The sequence below is a fragment of the Penaeus chinensis genome, chromosome 28, assembly GCF_019202785.1.
Source record: "Penaeus chinensis breed Huanghai No. 1 chromosome 28, ASM1920278v2, whole genome shotgun sequence".
Lineage (NCBI taxonomy): Eukaryota > Metazoa > Arthropoda > Malacostraca > Decapoda > Penaeidae > Penaeus > Penaeus chinensis.
Window position 1 is genome coordinate 11,189,454 of NC_061846.1, and position 17,500 is coordinate 11,206,953.

The window sequence follows — 17,500 nt, forward strand, 5'->3', positions numbered from 1 at the left end:
TCTTCCTTTATAAATTTCTTCTCTTTTCTTGGTCTTATTTAGTTCTTGCCTTTGCCCTTTGCTTTTTTTCTGAATTTTAATTGTTTTGAGTATGCAAGTGTGCTGTTACTTGTAGTGGACTACTTTCTGATTTAACTTCAGTGCAGGCAGACTATTGTTGCATAAAAGAAATGGTGGTTTCATCCCCATTACCTCTATTTTTGTATTACTAAACAACTTGCAAATGCCTTTCAGTCTCGGTTTCTTTGTCAACAGCCCCCTCCTTTCCCCCTGTAAGAAACTAACTATCCAGTCCCCCTATAAAATTCGGACCATCCTGTCCCACTGGAAAATTTTAACCATTCTGTCACCCTGTAAGATTCTAAAATTCCTTCCCCCCTGGAAGATTCTAACCATTCTGTCCCTATGTAATGTATTAACCATTTTGTTCCCCTGTAAGATTTTAACCATCCTGTCTCCCTGTAAGATTGTTACCATCCTGCTCCTCTGTAAAATTCTGACCATCCTGTCCCCCCGTAAGATTCTAACCATCTTGTCCCCCTGTAAGATTCTAGATTGTGTAGAGTTGAATGCAAGTGCAGTGACCTTCCATGATACTGGTTATTTAGTTACTACCAGTCCACCACACTGTAGACAGGGAAGATTTGGGGATTGGGGACTTGAGAGACATACATTACTTCCACATCCAGCTGATTTCAATTGATAGGCTTGCACAACAGGAATGCGTCCTGTAATGTCATCCACCTTTACAGGGCAGTTGACTTTTATCTTTATCCTTTACCTTTTGAATATATGTGTACGCACAAACAGATTCATCAAAGATTCATTCCTAACAATGTTCTATCTATAGCGCTTTGATGTACGGTACTGGATGTCTGTAGGAGTCAGAAAAGGATTCCACCTCAGTGGTGAAAGACTGTCCCTTAGTTCTGGTAAGTTGTACTGTATTGTGTATTGTATGTTCATTTTTATTAATAATTGTCTGAGTAAACCTATTTTCTGTATAGTGGATCTTTCAAACAATATTAGTCTTTTTTATGGATCCATTTAGATAATCAACAAAGTAAAGGTAGTGGTATTTTCATATTTAAGGTGTATTTGTATGACTCACTTAACATAGAGCTGTAGTCTAACCCATAAGCTACCTTTTTCAGGAGAAAAGACTAACTATTCATTGTATTCTGTTTAAACTCATAAAAGTGTTTAGTTCATATTTTCCTCACAACATGGGAAAAAAGTGTAAAAGTTAAAAATATACTTGACAATACTTCATGAAAGTTCAGCTAATATGACCCACACCTATTCTTTTCTCAGAGCACAAGTTAACGTTGATCCCAGTCAACGATGGTTTACGTCACCGTCCTCGCAGTAGCTGGGGCATCGTGTACCTCAACACAGAACTCTGCCTGGCCCAAGTCTGGCTTCAAAGTGCAATGAAGGACTACACCGCCTTCAGTGACGAAGAGGATCGCCCACAGGTATGTAGGAAGGACAAGTGTTCAGATAAAGTTTTGATTTTGGTAATTTTTATTAATAATTGTCTGAGTAAACCTATTTTCTGTATAGTGGATCTTTCAAACAATATTAGTCTTTTTTATGGATCCATTTAGATAATCAACAAAGTAAAGGTAGTGGTACATGAATGCTGTGAGAAAATGATGATGATGAAAGATGAAATATATATTGATTTATCATTATTGATATATTTGTAAATTTTTTGTCTCCCTTACATTTCAGGAGCCAGTTTCTGCACCTGTAGAAAAATTTTATTTCCTAAATGTAAACCGAGTAGAGTACACCAGAGAAACCCTCACCCCCACACCAGCAGACTCTACTCCAGATCCAAATCTTCGTGATAAGCCCAATCACCGTCTTGTAGTACATGGCTTGAAGGTAGGTGTTTCTTTTACAGTTTGCTTGCCCTTTTGTATTACTATGATTAGCATACTGAAGAAAAACACTTATATCAAATTGATAAGTACATGCATAACTGCTTGATTTCCTTTATCTAGGGAGCCTGGACCACTAACAACAGAGACATCGTCTTTGCCCTGTACGACTCCTGGAACAAGTCACAGCAGCTCCGGCGAAACCTGACCCCAGACATTATAAAGAGCTACAATCCAGAGGCCTCTACACCCCAGAAGCCTAGGAGCCGATCCATTACAGACAATGCAACCCAACAGAACCTAACCTCTCCAACAGCATCATTGCAGGCAAGTGAAGGGCTAGATATTCCTTTTATTAGTGTTTTTAGCAGTTCCATGTCTTCTTATCAGAAAGAATAAAGAATTTTTCATAAGTGTCGTTCTTCAGGTTCCTCCAGTCCAAGCCACACCATCGCCAATGTCACGCCTTCAGTCTGGTCATGCTCAAGCCATGCTCCAACAGCTTATTGCTGAAGCTGATAACAACCAAGTGAGTTTAGCATTCAGGAGGTGATGCTCTTAATGTTTTATACAGAATTTTGATTTCTTCACTTTAGTTGCTTTACTATGAATGCTTGTGTGTCTGTGTGTTTTATGTGTGCTCATAAAATGATCAAGTGTTCAAGACGAACTAATGTTATTTCAGGTTGCATTTAGTGAGGATTGTTCAAACACAGAGCCCAGAGACCAGATACCCCATGGAGTTAAAGCCTACACTGTTGATGATGTCATTCACAAGAAGTGGCTTAGTAAGTATTCTATAATCTTTCACCCTGATAATGGTATGATATCATGAATTGCCCAAGGTTATTGTTATGATCTTTATCTGTTTCTACTCCTTCCCTTTCTGCTTTGGCTCCTCTGAATTTAAATTTACTTTCTTGCAGTTGTTCTGGTCAACAGTCAAGTGCTTCTGAAGGGCTGTGAAACAAATGGCTATGTGATCCTTAGTGCTGCCAATGCACAGATCGTGCAGCGCATCCACCGTCCAGTGTGGCAGGATCACTCCCTTGTCACGAAGACCACTTGGTTCGGGTCACTAGAATGCATGCAGTACTATGCCACTGTTAGTAGTGCTGGGGACAAGGAGACACAGATGGGTAAGAATGCTTGCATGTTTTTTTTTTTTTTTTTTTTTTTCTGAATCTCTTTTTCTTTCTTAGTCATTGCTTATGCATATCATATATGTGCATGCCTGTGAGTGGGTGAGTGTATGTATGCATGCCTTTGTCAATTTTCCACTCTCTTCAGATAACATAATGTGGCTGACATTGGACAACATTGAAGAGAAAGATGGGCAAGTGATCAATGAAGTAGCTGACATAGTGGGAAGTGGACAGTCTGTGGGTGGAGTAGTCTCTCAGACTGTTGGCTCAATGGATGAAGATGATGAACTTCAAGTAAGTGCTTATGTATTTTACTGTCCTTGAATTAGTTTTCAAAGAACAAATTATTTTCATGTGTGGTATAATGGATTTAACCCCTTGACGATGGGTGAAGAAAATAAAATAAAAAACTCTACGCTCTGGAGATCAATGGCAATGCGCTGACTTTGAGCACGGGAGTTCAGTACATCAAGCTGAATCACCAGCTTAATGTATCGAGTGGTTTGTTTTGACGCCTCACGGCATGACCTATCAGGGAGGGGATAAGAAGGTTCAGCATTTCACTAATTCAAGATATTGAAAATAATTTCAAGCCAACTCACAAGTTGGTGGAGGCAGTGACAAATTATTCTCTTTTTTTCCTCATTTTGCTTTTTTCCTCCTTGTTCTTGTACACATGGCCTAACACTTAACATTTCCCAACAACAGCTGCAACGCATAGTATCAAGGTGCAAGTGTGAATTTTATTATGTGGCTTATGGTGAAACTGGCCTGGATGTCTCTCTTCTGGAAGAAGTTCATCCCCCACTCCCTGAAGATGACCTCTGGAGCCGCAATGTGGAAGCTGTTGACACCTTCACACTAGTCCATCATGACCTCTGTGCAAGCACTAACTCCCTGCAGGTATGTGTTTTTAAACAAATTGATATTAAAATATAAAAGTTAAGGAAAAGGTGTCATTAGTCTTAATTTTATCTTCCAAATTTTATACTTTTGTAATTTTTCTTATGCTTCTTTTCTCCACCTCCTCCTCCTTTTTCTTCCTCATCCTTTTATTTCTTATCCCTCTCCTCTTCCTTCACGTTCTTCTTTTCTTTCTCCTTCTTCTCCTCCATCTCTCTCTCCTTTTCTTTCTCATTTCCTTTCACTTACCTCCTCCTTCTCCTCCTCCTCCTCTTCCTCCTCCTCCTCCTCCTCCTCCTCCTCCTCCTCCTCCTCCTCCTCCTCCTTTCTCTTCCCCTTCCCTATTCTCTTCTCCTTCCTCTCCCCTTCCCTATTCTCTTCTCCTTCCTCTCCCCTTCCCCCTCCCCCTCCCCCTCCCCCTCCCCCTCCCCCTCCCCCACTATCCCCTTGTTATGCCCTTTCGTTACTCCCTGCAGTATAACATGGTTGTAGACATCCTGAACAACCTGCTTCTGTATGTGGATCCCAAAAAAAAGGAAGCAAGTGAGGCTGTTGCCCGCATGAGGTTCCAGCTCCAGCTCTACTCAAGAGATGACCAACGAAAGCCCATCATCAGGCTGCAGAATCAAGTCAGGTAAGGAGGAATCACTTGGTCTTGTTGTGTTGAAGTGGATGTTTATGTTTATATCTATGTAGCCACTTAACTTCAGATTTACTGCAGAGTCTGGCAGAGAAACAGCTTGCATTTCATTTCAATTGAACTTAAAGTAGTAATAGTGGTAGTAGTAGTAGTAGTAGTAGCAGTAGTAGTAGTATTTTAGCTGCAATTATCAACCAGATAGAGTATTTTTGCTATTCATCACCCTTCTAATCTCAACTTTCCAGTAAGACTGTAACAGTAATATGTATGAGGAAGGTACATTAATTAATTGACTTTACAGGTATCATCTGTCACAGCTGAGATCACTAGAGAAAGAAGTCTATCTTGTCCAAAGACACCTACTCAATGACCCAACCAATCAGCAAAAATTAGATGAAAAAGAAGTATTAGAGAAGCAGGTAAGGATAGTATTTTTGTGTGATTAATGTGGTGCATAATTTCTTTTAAATCTCTTTTTTTGTGTGTGTGATCACTAAATTATTTTACTTTTGTAGGTGGCAGAGTGCAAAGAAAAAGTTAATGCCTTGAGTGAAGAATTAGCCATGAGAATTCACTTGTACAATGAAACCCAGCTCTCTGCTAATCACAAGTGGACATCATCAGGTGGAGACAAGCAGGTAACCTTCTGGTTTGCTTTATTATTCCACTAATTTCTTTGCTTCCTGAGATTTTCAGAGTTCTGATATAATATCTCAGTTTGATTATGTGTATGCAGTATAGAATGATATTATCAAATTAATGACACTGCATCTGCTGGAGGAAATTTGTGAAGAAAATCTGTTCAGTAAAACAGATCAAATCTGCTGAGGTAGCTTATATCTTGTATTGTCTTCTTTCTCTCCAAGACGAAAGTGATCCGGATGAATGAAGTTAGCTTCAGGAAGGCTCAGTGGCGATTGACAGAGAAGGATGGACAGCTAGGTATTGCAGATCTGGTGCTCTCAAATTTCTTGTAAGTTAATAGTGTTTTGCCTGGGTAAATGAATTACATGAAAAATACTATATTTATTCAAAGACATGAATGCAAAGAAAAGTTATAGAGCAATGCAATAATAAAATTGCTAAATTATCACAGGTACACAAAGAAAACCAATGCAGATGATAGTGGAGAACATCTTTTGGAACTTGGATATGTCACTATGAGGAACCTTTTGCCAAATCAAATTTACCAAGAGGTTCTCATGCCCTCTGAGCTGCAAATGAACATGCCTGTTGATCGTCAGGTATGTCAGGTTGCATTATAATAGTTTTGCAATCAAGTTTTCTATTGCTCTCCCAGTAAGAATGAAAAGTTAATGTTTTAGAGAAAGATAAGTCATAGTAGCTCTGTAATCATAAACCATCTTCTTTTATTTATTTATTTTCTTTCTTTTCAACCTCTTGTAAGAAAAATTGTGTGTTATTGTGTTTATTGAGTAGTTGAGATTTTAGTTGCATCTGCTTGTATTTTCAGAGGACTCTACGAATATTCTGCAGAGAGAAGCCCCCATGTGGTGGGATATCTATCATTGAACACTTTGAGGTTAATGTTGTACCTCTAAATATTGGTAAGAGTTCCCGGTTTCATTGATTTGTAGCAAATAGCAATAATAGATTACAGTTGTACTGATTATAACTTTTGTTCTAAGGTAGATTTAGTTGGAAATATGTTATTGTTTAAAACCAAAGCAAAAAATATTCATCTTTGTTTATTATTTATTTTAGTTTCTAGAAGAAATATGATACTATGCAAGCATTCATACTAATGTTAAGTAAATTGTTCAATTTCACAGCCCTGACCTATCAGTTCTTCAAAACAATGATGAAGTTCTGCTTCCCAGACAACACAACAGAAGAGGAGTTTGCAGGGAGTGAGGTCTCATCAGGTATTACTGGAAGAAAAACTTTTCTTTTTGTCATTTATGTGATTGATAGAATTATCATTGTCGTCTTTATTATCATAATTGTTATTATATCTTCCTTTTGCCCATCATTTTATTGTTACATTCCAAGTGGTGAAGTTATCAAATGTATGGAAGTTATCACTTTTAAATGCACTTTGTTAATTTAGTTCTAATATTTCTCTGTTAATTGGATTATGAATTTGCAGTGTTTAGTTAGTTCATTACCAGTGGTCTTTAAAATAACCAACTTTATTCCCAGGAGGCCAGAGCACACGTGGCAGCAAGAAACAAGCATCGCTGCGGAAATCTCACAAGGAGTCCAACTTTTATGTGGCTCTGCAAGATAAGGATGATGTAGAGATTATGAAGGTAAATTGATGCAGACTGCTTGTTCTGATGGCTTTACTGCTTTGGTATATGGTATACTGATGTATTTTCATTTACTGTGGCCTATGTTTTTAGGAAGGGAGTTTCACTCTGTATACTTTATTATATATATGTCTTGTAGGGATTTTTTTTTTTTTTTTTTCATATCTTTTTTGTGATTTATGAAAAAGCTGTAAAGCTTTGGGTAAATTTTCATTATTGATGAGAAGAAAAGAAAATAACCCTGTCTTTTCTCCCATTATGCAGCAACGAGCTGAGCAGAACAAGTTATTTGTTTATATAAAGATCCCAGAGCTTCCAGTGCGAGTCAGCTACAAAGGCAAAAAGGAAAAGAACATTGAGGATGTATCAAACTTCCGTTTGGTAGTGCCGACCCTAGAATACCACAATGTGACATGGACATGGCTTGACTTCCTAATGGCTATGAAGCAGGATTCCAAATCAGCTCTCTTGTCTCAGGTGAGCAGTTGATACCTTTACAATTTAATGTGATTAATTACATATTTGGTATATTCAGAATTATTTATTTGCCAATTAATTAGTTGATTTATTGCTATATATCACTTTTTGTTTAGTGCTGATTTTTGCATGTACTTGTTAATATTATTCCCTTATAACCTCCAGGCCATCAAACACAAGTTGAACCTGGCTCACTTCCGGGCAGATGAAGCGGCCACACCCAATGAAGAAGAAAAGGCTCGACTCTTGTTGGGAAGCAAATTGATGGTAATTTTTTTTTCTTTCATTCTCTCCTTTTTTATTTGTTCTCTTTTGTGCATATTTATGTGTGTAATTATTTTTCACTTTTTCCTTCTTTTTCATTCTCCCTTTTCCAGGAATAGGAAAACAAGAAAGTACCATTAAAATATTTACTCAAATTTCATTACATCTGTCTTATACTGCAGATATCATAAATGTTGCCCTTTCAGATTCTACCATTCATTAAAAGCTAATTTACTAATCTCCCTTATTTTCTTTTCTTTTTTTCTCTCCTTTGCCCACAGCCACCAGAGTCCAAAGGTACAAAGAAGAGCTTGTTCAAGTTCAACAGATAGCCTACCAGGCAACACGTCATAGTTGCTCAACCTCACATACTGAAGGAAACTTATTGCTTGTTTTTTAAGTATGGTGGAAGGGCAAATGTAACTTCACATATTTCTTCATATTTTTTCCCCATACTGGAATAAGAAATAGAAGTAATGATGATAAGTATATATAACTTAGCTGTAATGGAGCTTTTGATCTGTGATTAAGACTAAAGAAGTTAGAATGCAGCTGATTTTGCTTTTTGGTGGTGAAGTATCATGTTATGTGTCTTTGATTTTGTGAATTCTTTGCTTTGTATCACTTATTTGCCTTAAGTATTTGAGAGCATGTTAGTGGGCTCTTTGTTAGTGTTGTTATTATTAATATTATTATTATTTATTTATTTAATTTTTTTTTTTTTTTTACTGGTCAATTTCAGTCATCATAGAAATGTGTTCTGGACTCCCCAAAATTTATATGGCGAAACACATAGTATCAGGAGTTTTTCTGTGATATTAAGGGGAAACTCAAGAATGTAGCAGATAAGAATTATATGATTATTACTAAAAAAAGATTATTTAAATATCTTCTGCTTCAAAATTATTTTTAGTTTATGTATGTAATGTTATTGTAGCACATGACATTAATCTAGTTCCAAAAATGGTGCATTAGTTGTTAAGACTTTAAAGAGAGATGTAGGAGATATTCTTTACATCCAGTATGTAATTTATTGATAAAGATAGCAATGAAATTTTGAAAGATGCACATTCTGAATTATCATTTTTTCAGAAGATAATATATGAGGTTCACTTTTATTCATGGATCTACTTTGACAATACTTAGTCAGTTCATCTTGGCTCTGATACTAAGGAAGTTCTTTGAATTCTCTTTAGAAAGAAAAACTCATATTCGTATTCTCCTTTCGATCTTCTTTCTTATTCATATTAACAAAGAATAAATGATGAACAAGAGTACCAAATATTTCATTCATTTTTCAGGTAGACAATATTAACAGCATGAGAGTGTCTTAGAACCATGAATGAGATAACATGTATGTGTGAGAAGTTAAGACCAAGCACATTTAACTTGATATGAATGAATGAATGTCAAGTAAAAGGGTTAAAAGAGGGAGGAGGAAGAGGAGGAAAAATAGAAAGGAGCGGTAAACATGTGTGTAGAAATTGTGATTAACTAGTGATTGATATTTTTGTATCTAGTTATTAACGTGCAATGCTTTAATTAGGGTAATGGTATCTGTTGATTTTTTTTGCAGTATGAGAAGATTTAAAATATTTTAATCTATAGTATAAGCCCACTATTTTTTTGCATATACTGAAATTTTCTTGTCTTTTTTAACTTCCTTATTAACTCATTCTTTATTGCAGAATATCTTGACAGTTTATAAAAAAAATGGTTAATAAATGAATTTGCTTTCATTTCACATCTGCATATGATTTGTTTTTGAGAAAAAAAAAAAATATACCCCTTTTGATTTAGGGAAATAAAGTCTTGCTTTGTTGATAGAGATTTTAATGTAAAGTAAAATTGATTACTGTTATACTAACTTTAATTATTTGTTATATTTACTTCTGTAACATTAGGAAAACTGATATATTTTAATAGTTCCATTACTTAAAAAAATAAATTTGTAAAAATTATAAAGTAGTTAACCTCTGATTCTTTACTTTGTCTATACAATAGGACATATTCCAGCCAAATGAAAATATAAGCCTGATTAACATAAGTTTGATTACTACCCATATATTTTCCTCATATAAAGAAATTCATGAGAATATGCACATATTTCCCTTTTTTTCTCTGTCATACACAAATAGTATAGTTTATTAATGCAGAGATAATATAAAAAAAAAAATGTACCTAGTATGTAGTGTGAATTTTAATTCCCATAATAAGTGCACGTCAATTACACTTGGGTATTGATTATTGTTATTTTTTTATATGCAACTACCTTTGTACGTGGTGAGAATTAAGTATCTGAACATTAGGGGAAAGGTATTACATAATGATTTTGTAAGGCAGGTTGATTTGAGTTTGGTGAAGTTGATATTTCTTTACATATCTACACAATGTAAAACCCTACATGCACTACTTTAGTACCCTAATGTTTCATATTTTTACTACACTTCTTTTTGGTACATGACATTTTGGTAGTTTATATTATTGCATTTGCCAGTCACATACACCAAATGCTTTTTGTGCACACTGTATCTGGGGAGTGAGGTTTTCTTGATATTCTCATAGTCTCATCACCTTCCGGAAATGGGAAAGAGGTAATCATCGATATGAAAGGAGAGATTTGCCTCTTAGCCTTTGATTCTGCATTTTTATTTTCTGTATGAACCAAATGGTTGCACTGCTTGTAGAATGGAAGTAGTCAAAGGGCCTGATTATAAAGCCAAAGATTTCAGTAGATAAGCATATAATATTTTGTCTTACCTGAAAATGTCATATGAAGGTGTATGTGTATGTGTCTGTTTTTTCTTTGTTTTGAGTTTTTCTAGTTCTGCAATACAATTAATGTTCCTACATTCACCAGATGTTGCTGCTTGTGATGATAATTGTTCACTGCTTCATCTATCAGTGTTAAACTGTTCCTGTAGGAATTACACCGTCTTGAGAATAAATTATTTTATTAATCAGAATGGAATAATATTCAAAGAGTGGATAAAAATCATTATAACAGATATAGTTTTTCACCTTCATTAAGTTCAAATCAAATCAGGCCTATAAATCATATTTGATGGTATTGTATACAGTATTATTTTCTTATGCTATTTTGGTTAGTGTTTAACCACAGTTTGAAATATCTTTTGAAAAGTCCATCCTTGTATCACTGAGAAAACAAGCATTTGTGGGTCAGAATACATGTAACTAATATATTGATTACCTTATACCATCCAGAATACACAGTATCTTTCCTTTTTGTCTTTTAGAAAAGAAAATTGTAAAGATTTGCACCTTAATTCCCCCTTTTGCATCATGTCTGTGTTGATCTTTCATAGCTTTTGCATTGCTAGTTTTCTCAGGAAAAAAAAGCTGTTTTGGCAACTGTGTAATCTAGGCATAATTGAGGTGCTCCTTATCATTTAGAAGAATCTATTTTGTTTATGCAAATGTATATGAACTTTTATGCATATATGACAAGTTTTCTTAGGGTATCTGGATTATTTAGGTTGGGAACTTTTTATGACATGATTTTATGAGTAGTTTAGAAAGTTTCTTTTATTATTAAAGGTATTATGCATTTGAATATTTGGATTTAAAATCATTTAATGAAGGAATAATCAAGTGTTTCTTATAGATATATAACAACTGTTGTACCAAAATGAATGACTTGCATGATATCTTTTTTTTATACCTAAAGCAACACTAGATTTTGCTTTTTGTGATTCGAAATGGCAGTGTGTTTGTTCTAGTAAAATAATTTCCTTGTATTATATATCTGAAGAAAATGGGTTGAAGTATCGCATTTGCTTAGTAAAATTCTAGTTTGTTGTATATTTGAGTGAGTGAGTGTGTGTGCGTACACGTGTGCACATGCTTGTGTGTGTGTGTGTTTGTATGTGTCAATGAGTGAGAATGAGCTTGTATGTGTGCATTTGCATATGCCTGAGTGATACTTAAATTACATACATGCAGGTGTATATTTGTATGTGTGCTTTTATATGCATACCTATGTACATGCCTCTGCATATGAAAAAAATCAATTCAGCGACCAGTGTTCTGTTCATAGACAGACACATATGGGACAACTCTATATATTGTTTTACACAGATGTTAATCAGAATATTTTTTAATTCCTGTATAATTGTATGAAGTAAGTATTTTTTTTGTTAACAAGAAACCAAAACGGCAATAAAATTGAGTGATAAATTACTGATAGGTTAGCTAGACTGTGATTACAGAACACTGCCTTTATAAGTCTTTGGTTTATAGTTCACATTTTTCAGACTAATAATTATCATCCTTTTGAAAGTAATTACTATTACAGGAAGACAAGATTTTGCAGTTTCAAGATAATATATGTAGTGGATACTTATTATTTAAAGTTGGATAACAACAATGTATTTAATTCTGATATTGATGGAATAAAGTCTGATGCAAAGTATTTGTTTTTCTTTAGTTTTCATGTCCTTGTATCATTCCCCCAATTCCATGCTGGTTGTTGCCATGGGGGGTTTAGGAGACGGAGACTGGGACCCAATGCTGGGGATCACCCCTGCCTTAGGCCTCAGCCCTAAACTTCTGTCTTGTAGGTCATGAACATCCTGAGGAGCCATGGGTACAGTATTCCCCTGTTTAGTTGTCTAGCTCTCTAGGAGATCTTCCTCTTTTCCCAACATTCCAACTTCCTCACTCCCACAGCTTTCTTCATCAACTACCCCATCTTCCCTTATTACTACACTACAACCTTATTGCCCACCTCTCCGCATTACTACTTCTCTCAACACTACTCCCTCTTTCACACGCCCCCGTGTTACTAGTACTTCCACCTCTACAAATATCCTATATACTCTATTTAACCCAAGCAAATGGTACCTTTCCCAGCAATGTCTTAAAAAAACAAGTAGGCAAACTTTCCCTCCGCAGCCCAATAATCAGGTCTCGTCCCTGGTACAACTGAAACCTAAGCTAAAACATTATCAACCCTGACAGACTTCACTGGCAAACCCATTCCTGCGTATCCTCAATACCTGTACCAGAACTGTCTATCTCCCCAATATACTGCCCTGTCTGTGACAAACATTTGTCATATTGTGGAGAAAACTTACTCGCCTGCCTCATAGACTATGATGCAGTAGCATTGCAATGCTACATCATTCCCCCTAGAGGCCGCCGTAAGTCCCTCACCAATATTGCTAATATTATTTTCCGTAGACATGACCTCTCCTTTACTGTTTACATTGGCGGAGAATCCCTCCCTGTCTGACCATATTAACTCCCCCCGTCAATGTCAGTATTGTTTGTGTCTAGGCCCATGATCTATATAGATTTTGGCTAGGCCATCCTGCCAAACTGCCGTTCCACAGCCCGATGCCCTCTATATGTCCAACCTGGTCATAATCGATCAAACTGTTCTGTAGTCACGCACATGTGGCAATTGTGGCGCTCCCATAGGGGCTGTCCTCCTTCAACTTTAAATCTGACGTGGCAACTCTCAGATTCAGACCTGGCCTCACTCTACGCGAAGCCCGACAGGAAGCATGTCGGGTAGGTTTCTCTCTCACTCCCTACTCCAATAATCGCTCAACTCCTCCCCTTTCCTCCAAAGAAGTTTCTACATCTCCCCCAGCATCTCTTCCCCATCCTATTTCCACCCCCTCCCTCTCCCAGTCAAATTCTTTTGCCATTCTAAATCCAAACACCCTAACCTCCTCCACTATTCCAGACATTCCAGTCACTACTTCCCCAGTGCCTAACCCTCTTCCTCCTCACCCAATTCATCGCACAAGACAAGCTAAACGTTCTCATCTATCCCATCCTCTCCATCAACCTCTCCTTCCACCCCTCAAACATCTCTCTCCTTTGTTTCTCAGACCTCACCAATCGACTCCATTGCAGAAACTCTCGAAGACATTCAGAACTATCTCATCATGACCCAAGATAACCTAACCTAACCTAGCCGCACCATCCCACCTCTCCTAACCTACTATCTCTCACGATTCCCCCTGGATGTGACTCATTGTTACAGCAATCCCTTTCCCTTGATTCTCTCCCGCCTGACATTCTTACTGAATCTGTGATCTAATTGCCCTTATACCCTTTCTGCTTTGCTAATCCCTACCTTACCCTACGGGCGTGTTTGCAATATCCTACACATCTTCCTTTGGAGACTTTGATTTAATTACCCTTGGTAATCCCTGTCCTCCTGAACTGATATACGACTTCTGACGTGTAGCACATATAATCACCAACCAACCCTCTCTTTACTCGTACCTTTGATGGCTAGCACATACATTTTGTAACCTTAACCACTCCACCATTGTATCATGAATAATACTTGAAAATTACCAGATACATTTAAGCTTTATATAATGCAATATTTTTGTGTATATCAATATCATGCTTGAATTCAAGAGCAAAAACGTAAACAAAATTGTAACAGTTTATTCTAAATATCGTGTTTCAAATTAGAGGAGTAAATTTTTCAGTCAGCTAAAAGTCATTACATAATCCAACCTACTGAAGTAGTTCACAAGACTTGTAGCCTCCTTGTACTGTGCATACAGATGTTTTCTAGAACTACTGGAACCTGTGGAAATTCCATGGATCGAAATCAGTCAAGGTACCCCTCTCTCCCTCTTTCCTCTTCCTCCTTCTACCTTTTGCCTCCTCTCTCCCTTTTTTCCCTCTCCTTCTCCCGTTCCCTTTCTCTCTGCCCCCTCTCACTTCCCTCCTCTTCCTTGTTATTAAATCCCCCATCTCTTTCACTCCCTTATCCTCGTCCCTCCTTTTCCAGTTCCCCCTTTTCAGAGCCCTCTTTCCCTTTACCCACCCCCTTTTCTGCTTAAAGTTCCCGCATTTCCTTTGTTTCCCCTTCTCCATCTCCCCTTTCTATTTAAGCCCTTCCCCACCCTTTCTTCTCCCCTTTCCTCTTCCTTTTTGCCTCCCTTCCCTTTCCCCTTCCCCTCCTAAGTTCCTTTTTAACCTTCCCCTCGGATAGTCGTGTGAGTAATAAATATGCATAAACTAATTACTTCAGTGAATTGTACTTGTCTCGAATAACAATAATACTACTACTAATAATAATAATGGTAATACTGATTATGATGATACTGATAATGACAATGATAACGATAACAATAACGATAATGATAAGGATCATGGTCATGATAACGATAATGATAATGATAATGATAATGATAATGATGATGGTAATAGCAATGGTATGATAATGATGATAGTAATGGCAATGTTATGATAATGATAATGATGATGGTAATGGCAATGGTATGATAATGATAAAGATGATGGTAATGGCAATGATATGATAATAATAATGGTGATAACAACAACAATGATGATAATAACAATTACACCTATATCAACAACAGTAATGGTAATAATAACAATAATAAAATGAAAGTAATATAATCGAGTTAGAATAGGATTGGCATAGATTCGTACACGCGTGCGCGCGCGTGCGTGAGTGATTTTAATATTATGTCGTCAGTTATCTCATTATATACCAAAATGAATTGACTTCAAGTCCGTAGCCACAATAATGGAATATGATTTCGGTCGTAAACTGTAAGTGTGACGGAGTGAAGGACAAACGGAACCAAAGTGTAATTATAATGCGACGATTTTTTATCTGATACATTCAGCCTTAGCAAATCCAGGGCGGCCTCCGCGGTGCAGCGGTAACACGGTCGACGAGGACCCAGAATGCCTGCCCCTGATCACTGGTAGGTGCTCCAGGTTTCCAGGAAAATGCCGAAAGAAGAATCTAGGCTGGTCCAGTGTAGACATACAGTATTAATTTGGTAGTTATAGGGCAATTATTTGGTGATTATATTTGAGTTACCATATGGCCATGTGGCTTTCTGTCCTACCTCTGTGCATCCGTTTGTTTGTCTGCTTGTTTCTTTTCCCGTCTTTAAGTTATCTCCCCCACTCTCTCTCTCTCTCTCTCTCTCTCTCTCTCTCTCTCTCTCTCTCTCTCTCTCTCTCTCTCTCTCTCTTCTCTCCCTCTCCCTCTCCCTCTCCTCTCTCTCTCTCTCTCTCTCTCTCTCTCTCTCTCTCTCTCTCTCTCTCTCTCTCTCTCTCTCTCTCTCTCTCTCTCTCTCTCTCTCTCTCTCCTCTCTCTCTCTCCCTCTCTCTCTCTCTCTCTCTCTCTCTCTCTCTCTCTCTCTCTCTCTCTCTCTCTCTCTCTCTCTCTCTCTCTCTCTCTCTCTCTCTCTCCCTCGCTCTCTCTCTCTCTCTCTCTCTCTCTCTCTCTCTCTCTCTCTCTCTCTCTCTCTCTCTCTCTCTCTCTCTCTCTCTCTCTCTCTCTCTCTCTCTCTCTTACTCGCACACAAACAATTTTCTCCATATTATTTCGCTACGTACCAAATTATTTCGCTATGTACTAACAGTGTAATAAACAGTCAACTAGATTTTCGAAAGCAAAGCCGAATCATCTACCTTTTTTTTCTGCAACTCAATATTAAGATGATCTCCATTTCGTGACCAGTCCATATGCCTCTTAGAAAATTCTCAGCTTCTCACATCGTTGTATATAATTAACAACATGACTGATTCCGACCATCTCCTGACTGTGTAAGCTAGCTGTCACGACAAAGTCACCCAGAGGATGCTAAGCTAAAATCATTTAAGGAGAAGCCGCTGGTAGGCTAGCCCAGGGGTTCCCAACCTGGGGAGCTATGGAGCAATATGAAAATTCTGACGTCGGATTAAAGCGAGTTTTATCTTACATACAATACCTACATACACAGTAATTATCTCTTGCGTATCAATAATTTGGGATCATTCCATAAAGTGTTCTTGTCCTATAGTTATTGACACCATTACACTATTCATAACTTGTGGTAATTAAAATCTAAACGATGACACTGAACGGTACCACGGAGATTATTATATATTGGTCGGAGGAAACAGGGCTTATAATCCGTTGGACTTCGAAGAGCACAGAGCCTGGCCGAAGAGTTTGAAATGAGTAAATGTGTAGTTTCAGGAAATATATTAATTTACATACATACATACATACATACATGAATACCCATAAATGTACACACACACACACACACACACGCACGCATATATATATATATATATATATATATATATATATATGTGTGTGTGTGTGTGTGTGTGTGTGTGTGTGTGTGTGTGTGTGTGTGTGTGTGTGTGTGTGTGTGTTTGTGTGTATGTATATGTATATGTGTATATGAATATGTACATATATACATATTTATATATATATGTAATATATATATATATATATATATATATATATATATATATATATATATGTATGTATGTATGTACATATTCATATACACATATACATATATATACATATATACATATATATATATATATATATATATATATATATATATGTATGTATATATGTACATATTCATATATACATATATATATACATACATATATATATATATATATATATATATATATATATATATATGATCATCATCATCTTCAGCCTAAATCAATCCACTGCAGGACGTAGGCCTCTCCCAATTCTTTCCAACTTTGTCTGTCTTGCATTTTTGGTTCCAGTCTTGGCCCCCAAATTTCGGTATTTCGTCACGCCATCTTGTCACTGGTCTGGTCTTTGCCCTCTTTAGTTTTCTAGAGCCCAGTTTGTTACTTTCTGTTGTCCTGTCTCCGACCTGCCCATTACCTTTTTTTTTTTTTCTTTTTGATGCTCCCAAGTATATCTTCCACTTTTGTCTGTTCCCTGATCCATGTCGCCCTCATCCGATCTTTTAGGCAAATTCCCAGCATCAACCTCTCCATCCTAGTAATTTGGTTGTGGGGGGGGGGGTTGGTTTGCGAAGTTCTAGCTTCGCCCGGGCCTTCTAGATATGGCCCGGCCTGTGTCAGCTTTTTTACGGC

The 17,500-nt window shown here is 37.0% G+C and overlaps 1 protein-coding gene across 1 annotated transcript in view; it reads left to right on the forward strand.

Moving 5' to 3' along the window:
* LOC125039939 (protein KIAA0100-like) overlaps positions 1 to 12,023 on the forward strand; it is a 22,421-nt gene extending 10,398 nt beyond the window's left edge. The window contains exons 20-39 of the mRNA XM_047634329.1: positions 851 to 932; positions 1,315 to 1,478; positions 1,738 to 1,893; positions 2,013 to 2,216; positions 2,317 to 2,418; positions 2,575 to 2,677; positions 2,816 to 3,028; positions 3,180 to 3,328; positions 3,743 to 3,937; positions 4,414 to 4,571; positions 4,879 to 4,996; positions 5,093 to 5,215; positions 5,444 to 5,550; positions 5,674 to 5,821; positions 6,052 to 6,145; positions 6,371 to 6,463; positions 6,741 to 6,850; positions 7,115 to 7,327; positions 7,493 to 7,594; positions 7,873 to 12,023. Of these exons, the coding sequence (XP_047490285.1) occupies positions 851 to 932; positions 1,315 to 1,478; positions 1,738 to 1,893; positions 2,013 to 2,216; positions 2,317 to 2,418; positions 2,575 to 2,677; positions 2,816 to 3,028; positions 3,180 to 3,328; positions 3,743 to 3,937; positions 4,414 to 4,571; positions 4,879 to 4,996; positions 5,093 to 5,215; positions 5,444 to 5,550; positions 5,674 to 5,821; positions 6,052 to 6,145; positions 6,371 to 6,463; positions 6,741 to 6,850; positions 7,115 to 7,327; positions 7,493 to 7,594; positions 7,873 to 7,923 (2,685 nt within the window). The 3' untranslated portion in view covers positions 7,924 to 12,023. The remainder of the gene's footprint in view (positions 1 to 850; positions 933 to 1,314; positions 1,479 to 1,737; positions 1,894 to 2,012; positions 2,217 to 2,316; positions 2,419 to 2,574; positions 2,678 to 2,815; positions 3,029 to 3,179; positions 3,329 to 3,742; positions 3,938 to 4,413; positions 4,572 to 4,878; positions 4,997 to 5,092; positions 5,216 to 5,443; positions 5,551 to 5,673; positions 5,822 to 6,051; positions 6,146 to 6,370; positions 6,464 to 6,740; positions 6,851 to 7,114; positions 7,328 to 7,492; positions 7,595 to 7,872) is intronic.
* The last annotated feature ends 5,477 nt before the right edge of the window (positions 12,024 to 17,500 follow it).